Source organism: Impatiens glandulifera, chromosome 4 (genome assembly GCF_907164915.1).
Source record: "Impatiens glandulifera chromosome 4, dImpGla2.1, whole genome shotgun sequence".
Taxonomy (NCBI): domain Eukaryota; kingdom Viridiplantae; phylum Streptophyta; class Magnoliopsida; order Ericales; family Balsaminaceae; genus Impatiens; species Impatiens glandulifera.
Window position 1 is genome coordinate 20,932,770 of NC_061865.1, and position 8,683 is coordinate 20,941,452.

General features: G+C 31.4%; 1 protein-coding gene across 1 annotated transcript; it reads right to left on the bottom strand.

Annotated features, from left to right (window-relative positions):
- Nucleotides 1–668: 668 nt before the first annotated feature.
- On the bottom strand, nucleotides 669–1,157 carry LOC124936665 (auxin-induced protein X15-like). The gene has a single exon (XM_047477182.1). It carries the CDS (start codon nucleotides 1,100–1,102, stop codon nucleotides 830–832), a length of 273 nt encoding a protein of 90 aa, XP_047333138.1. The 5' UTR covers nucleotides 1,103–1,157; the 3' UTR covers nucleotides 669–829.
- Nucleotides 1,158–8,683: the final 7,526 nt, after the last annotated feature.

Here is an 8,683-nt window from a genome sequence, read left to right on the forward strand (position 1 = left end):
AATTCCTGTTTTAGTAGATGTGAAACAATTTCACGATAAGGATGCTAATTTAATGATTATGCGCATATTTGTTGAAATTTTCTGGAAAAAATCCTAAATTTAAGGACAGGTAATGTTATGGATTGAAAGGATTTGTTTCAATTATTAACAAGAAACTATTGGTTCATTGAATGCACAATGCAGTGGGGCATAAATCACATGGACTTGCCTAACGAAATGAACAACGATTCATGATAATATTGGACTTGCCTGTAGTTGTAGGTGACAACTCCGACCTACTTGAAAGATGTGAATATTGAATTTCTGCATTCATATGGATGAAATTAGTGAGTGAGAAGGCATGTATGTTCTTGGAACAAGAAATAGTAGATTTTTAAGTAGGATTACATGCCTTTGTTTATTTCCCAATACTCTTTAATTTGAGCATAGAAAATTTTCAGGTATATACCCTATTGTGTCCATTTCAATTCACAATGGTTACTAATTTCTGTAGGGAAATTGTCACCAGTACATATGCTGCAGATATCCTATTTGTTAGGAATAAAGAGGGGATACAATTAATACTGGCCTATGCCTATTCTAATAGAAAGAAACACAATTCAGAAGTTCAATTGAATCTAAAAAGTATTTTTGACCAACCAAGTAGACAGAGATAAAAGTTAAAAGACTGATTCAACTGTCATTTCACTTCATGCAAAAATGAATGATAAAAGTGTAATTGTATTGATTTCCCGTCATATGATTACATTTGAAAATTTCATATGAAATAAAATCAAGACATTGCAGTTGTGTAAGGGATGTTAGAAGTCACTTTCATATCCCAAGCTTCTCATGAGCAATTCAAGATGCATGTCATATGGATGAAGTGTTCCTCGCTACAAGGGATGGTGAGACCACCTATTGGATGATCAAACCCGAATTCTTCTTCTGCCTTGCTTAGCAAATCTTGAAAAGGAGGATGGTTCAAATATGAAACTGGGACCACATGACGTTTCCTTTCTAATTCTCCTACATAGACTGCAACATGGCCTTTGGGCACTATGGAGAGAGACCGTCGATTTGCTTGCTTGGCTTGAACAATGATTGGAAAGCGGAAGCCCATGATCTTAGGTAATGCTTTCTTTCTTGACAAAAAAATCTTCTAGTGTTTAAAAGAAGGAAATGTGTTTTGATGGTTGGATGTTGCTGCTTTGAACATGTTTATATAGAAGGAGGGGTAATGTTATGTATTGCAAGGATCTATTTCAATTATTAACAAGAAATTGTTGGTTCATTGAATACACAAGAAGTGGGGCATATGTCACATGGACATGCCTAAAGAAATGAACAATGGTTCATGATAATATGGGGCCTGTAGCTGTAGGTGACAACTCCGACCTACAAATCAATCGGGCCTACTTGTAATTACTTGAAGGGTGTGATTATTGAATATATTCATTCATATGGATGAGATTAGTGAGTTAGAGGGCATGTATGTTCTTGGAGCAAGAAATAGTAGATTGTTAAGTAGGATCACACACCATTGTTTATTTCCCAATACTCTTTAATTTGAGCATATAAATTGTTCAGGTATATACCCTATTGTGTCCATTGCAATTCACTATGGTAACTGATTTCTGTAGGAAAGTTGTTAACAGTACATATGCTGCAGACATCTTATTATTTTTCATCAGTCATTAGTCATTAGAAGTTAATGAAAATCTTCCTCAAACTTTCCAGATGTTGGTGGTTGAAATCTTAAGAATATATACTTACATTAAACAATTTATTATATGTCGATATTAAGTAATAATATGATAAAACGACATCCATAAATACTAATGAATTTCTTTCTATTTCATTTTCTTTAATGGAGCTGCTTGCTACAAATGAGCATAAATTGCATGTACAAAATGTACGAAAAAAGTTAGTTCTAAGGCCAAACAAAATTTAGTTTTCTCCAATTCCTAATGCCTATTTCATTCATATGGATGAAATTAATGAGTTAAAAGGCATGTATGTCTTTGAACAAGAAATAGTAGATTGTTTAATAGTATCATGACTTTTTTTTATTTCTCAATACTCTTTAATTTGAATACATATAAATTGTTAATTTTTTTTAATAGTATCAATCACTTGTATTTGTAATTATGTATGTCATAGTATTACAAATATGTGAGGCAAGCTCATTTAAAAATGTAAACGTATATAAATTTTTATTGTATTTTTATAAATTGGGGAGAAAATGAGGAAGAGAATAATGAATATAATGTGACGAGATATTTTTTTTTATATTTTTTTACTAATTTCAGAATGTCATCTCCTCTCTTCTTGTCTTCTAATTTTTTTTTTCCTTATCACTTTTTTTATTAGTTACATAATATAACTAGCATGTAATCCGTGCATTTGAAAGAGTAAAAATATAAACAATCGTAAAAAAAATATTACAGTAAAAATGTGATAACATTTTTAATTTTATTTTTAACCGTTTTAAGTTTATGGACGGGTTAACCCACAATTCGACTCAAGTATCCATTTACTCTCACATATATATCCAAATTAACCACAACACTCGACATGGTAATCCGGAAACTTTAAATCATTATATATATATAGATTAGTTAGTTAAAAAATTGAACTTATATTATTAAAATGTCCCGCGTTCATAAAAAATTTAGTGTTGAATTTAAAATATAAAGTGTTATTAGCCTATTTGGTTAAAGAGTTTTACTTGTTTTGTTAAGTTGTAAGTTCAAACCATACTTATAGCATTTTTTATTTTATTTTTAACCGTTTTAAGTTTATGGGCGGGTCAACCCACAATCCGATCCAAGTATCCATTTACTCTCACATATATATCCAAATTAACCACAGCTCTCGACCCGACAATCCAGACACTTTAAAAATTAAGCATCATTATATATATAGATTAGTTAGTTAAAAAGTTGAACTTATATTGTTAAAATGTCCCGCGTTCATTAAATTTAGTGTTAAATTTAAAATATAAAGTGTTATTAGCCTAGTTTGTTAAAGAATTTTACTTGTTTTGTTAGGTTGCAAGTTCGAACCATACCAATAACATTTTTAATATTACTTTTAACCGTTTTAAGTTTATGGGCGGGATAAACCCATAATTCGACCCAAGTATCAATTTACTCTCACATATATATCCAAATTAACTACAGTTCTCGATCCGATAATCCGGACACTTTAAAAATTAAGCATCATTATATATATAGATTAATTAGTTAAAAAGTTAAACTGATATTGTTAAAATATCCCGCGTTCATCAAATTTGGTGTTTAATTTAAAATATAAAGTGTTATTAGCCTAGTTAGTTAAAGGGTTTTACTTGTTTTGTTAGGTTGATTTTTAATTTTATTTTTAACCGTTTTTAGTTTATGGGCGGGACAAACCCACAATCCGACCCAAGTATCCATTTACTCTCATATATATATCCAAATTAACCACATCTCTCGACCCGACAATCCGGACACTTTAAAAATTAAGCATCATTATATATATAGATTAGTTAGTTAAAAAGTTGAACTTATATTGTTAAAATGTCCCGCGTTCATCAAATTTGGTGTTGAATTTAAAATATAAAGTGTTATTAGTTTAGTTGGTTAAAGGATTTTACTTGTTTTGTTAGGTTGCAAGTTCGAACCATACCTATAGAATTTTTTATTTTATTTTTAACCGTTTTAAGTTTATGGGCGGGTCAACCCATAATCCGACCCAAGTATATATTTACTCTTACATATATATCCAAATTAACCAAAGCACTTCACCAGGAAATCCAGACACTTTAAAAATTAATCATTATTATATATATATATATATATATTAGTTAGTTAAAAAATAGAACTTATATTGTTAAAATGTCATGCGTTCATCAAATTTGGTGTTGAATTTAAAATATAAAGTGTTATTAGTCTAGTTGGTTAAAAGGTTTTACATGTTTTGTTAGGTTGCAAGTTAGAACCATACCTATAGCATTTTTAATTTTATTTTTAACCGTTTTAAATTTATGGGCGGATCAACCCACAATCCGACCCAAATATCTATTTACTCACATATATATCTAAATTAACTACAACTCTCGACCCGGTAATCCGGACACTTTAAAAATTAAGCATCATTATATATATATATATATATATTAGTTAGTTAAAAAGTGGAACTTATATTGTTAAAATGTCCTGTGTTCATCAAATTTGGTGTTGAATTTAAAATATTAAGTTTTATTATCCAACTTGGTTAAAAGGTTTTACTTGTTTTTTTAGGTTGCAAGTTCGAACCATACTTAAATCATTTTTAATTTTATTTTTAACCGTTTTAATTTTCTGGGCGGGTCAACCCACAATCAGACCCAAATATTTAATTACTCTCACATATATATCCAAATTAACCACAACTCTCGACCCGACAATCCGAACAATTTAAAAATTAAACATCATTATATATATATATATATTAGTTAGTTAAAAAGTTGAACTTATATTGTTAAAATGTCCCGCGTTTATCAAATTTGATGTTGAATTTAAAATATAAAGTGTTATTAGCGTAGTTTGTTAAAAGATTTTATTTGGTTTGTCAGGTTGCAAATTTGAACCATACTTATAGCATTTTTAATTTTATTTTTAACCGTTTTAAGTTTATGGGCGGGTCAACCCACTATCCGACCCAAGTATCCATTTACTCTCACATATATATCCAAATTAACCACAACTCTCGACCCGGTAATCCAGACACTTTAAAATTTAAGCATCATTATATATATTGATTAGTTAGTTAAAAAGTTGAAATTATATTGTTAAAATATCCCGCGTTCAATAAATTTGATGTTTAATTTAAAATATAAAGTGTTATTAGCCTAGTTGGTTAAAAGGATTTACTTGTTTTTGTTAGGTTGTAAGTTCGAACCATACCTATAATATTTTTAATTTTATTTTTTAACCATTTTAAGTTTATGGGCGGGTCAATCCACAATCCGACCCAAGTATTCATTTACTTTCACATATATATCCAAATTAACCACAACTCTCGACCCTGCAATCCGGACACTTTAATAATTAAGCATCATTATATATAGAGAGATTAGTTAGTAATAAAGTTGAACTTATATTGTTAAAATATTCCGCGTTTATCAAATTTGGTGTTAAATTTAAAATATAAAGTGTTATTAGCCTAGTTGGTTAAAGGTTTTACTTGTTTTGTTAGGTTGCAAGTTCAAACCATACCTATAATATTTTAATTTCATTTTTAACCGTTTTAAATTTATGGGCGGGTCAACCCACAATCCGACCCAAGTATCCATTTACTCTCACATATATATATCCAAATTAACCATAACTCTCGACTCGATAATCTGGACACTTTAAAAATTAAGCATCATTATATATATAGATTAATTAGTTAAAAATTTGAACTTATATTGTTAAAATGTCCCGTGTTTATCAAATTTGGTGTTGAATTTAAAATATATAGTGTTATTAGCCTAATTGTTTAAAGAGTTACTTGTTCTGTTAGGTTGTAAAACCGTTTTAAGTTTATGGGCGGGTCAACCCACAAAATCCGACCTAAGTATCCATTTACTCTCACATATATATTCAAATTAACCACAGCTCTCGACCCGACAATCCGAACACTTTAAAAATTAAGCATTATTATAAATATATAAATATGTTTTATTTTAATAAAAATTAAAAATAAGTAAAAATTAAATTTATATTCTAAAAAGGAATTAGAATATAGATACTAAATGAAAGAATAAATTATAAATAAATATAAAATTATTTATTATATATATAAATATGTAAAAATATATAAATAGAAAAATATAAACTATAAATAAATATAAAATTATTTATTTAAAGATAATTATTTATTATTAAAAAATATATTAAACTTAATTTATATTATCACAAAATATTAACTAGATTAACATTCATACACACGTTTATTTATAAATAAAAATAAGGAATAAGAATTATATTTTTAATTTTAAGAACACATCTAAATTTATAATTATACACATAAATACAATATTTTTAATTTCTATTTATTAAAATTTGATAAGATCTGCTTTATCGATAGAGACGGGGGTCTGGCTATTGATGAAGGCTTATGAAAAACAGTTTGAAAGAAATCATGTTAGGGATTTGATTCGCTTTCTATTCTACGTAAACACTTGTAAACACTTGAAATAGATTTAAGGCGGAATTGTTTACTTGGGTTTGAAGCTCAAGATGAAAGATGAAAAGATGACAGAATTGAAAGAACACAGCAGTTTGTTTATGGATGTTCGGAGAAACTCTCCTACGTCATACTTCTTCCAACCACCGGAAGGATTCACTATAATATGATTAGAATCAAATACAATGTGCACACACTTAGCTCACTATTGAACAGAACACACTCTGTTCAATTTACAAGATGAAGAAAATCACTCAGCTAAAGGTGTTTTTGATTTTAACTCTCTCTTGATTTACACACAGTACAATCAGGAAAGTAGTTTCACAGTAAAGGCTTGATTTCTCTCTCTGGAATAGCAAACAGGATTGTAGATTAACTCTTTGTAAAAACTGATAGTTCGTAACATTGATTGTCCGTTGTCCTTGAGATTTGATAAATACTGGGCAGAGGCTAACGGTCGAATCTTTTAGAATGAAAAGTGGCACTCTTCCATTGGAAAACCTCCATTGTACATAGCAGGTTCTGAGTACAAGGATCGTGGCTGTACACCACTGGTAGTGCGCTGAATATTCCATCAGATATGTACTAGCAAAACAAGTAATATGAGAAAAATTCTCTTACGTGGCATTCGTTGGATGGTTGCATATAGCTGTTGTACTGATCTTCAATAGAAAGTGGAGCAGGAGTAGGGTACAGCTATAGCACGTGGGTAGGCGGGTGTTAGCTTCAAGCATACTGCTTAAGCTTAGCATTGGACGTATTTCAGTTAGACGACCTCGTCTAATGAAATCAAACATCCCCGTCTAATAACATAGTCCATTAGACCGCCTGGTCTAATGGAATTAGAGTTACGTCTAATTACAATCACTTCAGACTAATCTGAAGGAGTTAGACTTACGTCTAACTTTCACCAATTAGATTACACGTCTAATTGTTACAAACCATTATACTGTACGTCTAATTCTGGTTCTACCTCAGACTAATCTGAAGGAGTTAGATTTACGTCTAACTTTCAAATTCCAATAGACTACACGTCTAACTCCGCTGAGTTACACTACACGTCTAATTCCAAATACATTAGACTGCACGTCGAACTCCTCTGAGTTAGATTACACGTCTAATTCCAAATTTATTAGACTGCACGTCTAACTCCGCTGAGTTAGACTGCACATCTAATTCCGCAAATATATTAGACTACACGTCTAACTCCACTAAGTTAGACTGCACGTCTAACTCCACTAAGTTAGACTGCACGTCTAATTCCGCAAATATATTAGACTGCATGTCTAACTCCACTGAGTTAGACTGCATGTCTAATTCCGCAAAGTCTAACTCCACTGAGTTAGACTGCACATCTAATTCCGAGATCTATTAGACTACACGTCTAATTCCGTAGATCTATTAGACCATACGTCTAACTTTGCTGAGTTAGACTGCACGTCTAATTCTTTGCATCTAATGCCAAAATCGGTCTAATGAGCCTCATTAGAGCCAAGTCTTATCGAAATATGATTTCGATACACCTGCATCAAAACGCATAAGTCATTTCATCATCAAAATTCCAATGGTTAAATTATTTCAACACTTAGTCAAAATTATTTGACCCAACAATTTCCCCTTTTTTGATGAAGAAATTGAAAACCTGCATATATATATATACCAAAAATACGCATTCATCACATAAATAAACAAACCTTGTTTACTTACATCACGTTTCACAAATTTTCAAGACCAATATTCAAAACATCATCAAAGAAACATTGTTCAAAAAAGACTTAAACAAAGTAAGAGAAAAGAAGTTATTGTTCTTCCCTTTTAACTCGAGGATCGGTTGGGCTCATGACTTGACCGGGTAGCATATTCAGAAACGGAGGAAAACAGCGACCACCATGACCGTTTCCACTTGATCTACCACCACGATCACCGCCACTTGCACGACCTCTTTGATTAGAGCCAGATAGCCTACCACGACCACCACAACTACTTCGGCCTCCACGATCACCGCCGCTTCGACCTCCGTCTCTCTTGGTTGGCCTAGGATTATCATCGTTACTTGGAGCTTGTCTGGATCTAGTGCCGGTTGACACACCGTCACTTCTTCTACTTGACTCGCCTTGGGTGATTCGAGGTTGATCTCTTTCAGCATTAACTTTTGCGTTCTCCTTTGCTTGAAACTTCCTTGCAATAGAGTCAGAAAATTCCTGTCGTTCATCATTATTTCTTCTTAAATAACCTTGAATTTCCACCATCTGATTCTTCACCAGACTGAATTCATCTAGAGTCTCCCTATGACGGTCATCATTGATGTGCCTTTCAAGGTCCATCATTTCAGATTGACAGCTGAAGAATTTATTTTCAAACTTGGAGAAGTTTAAATTTGAGACGTGAGTCTCATACGTGTTCTTCTTCAGAGTGTTATCCAATTCATTAAGAACTTTGATAACTCCGGCAAAATCCTTTCTTTCTTCTTCCTGGGTGTTCAAGGCCTTTATCATGCTCTTCTGAA

Bases quoted from the DNA above. Each gene is read 5' to 3' on its own strand.
- LOC124936665 (XM_047477182.1), bottom strand. From the start codon at position 1,102: ATGGGCTTCCGCTTTCCAATCATTGTTCAAGCCAAGCAAGCAAATCGA.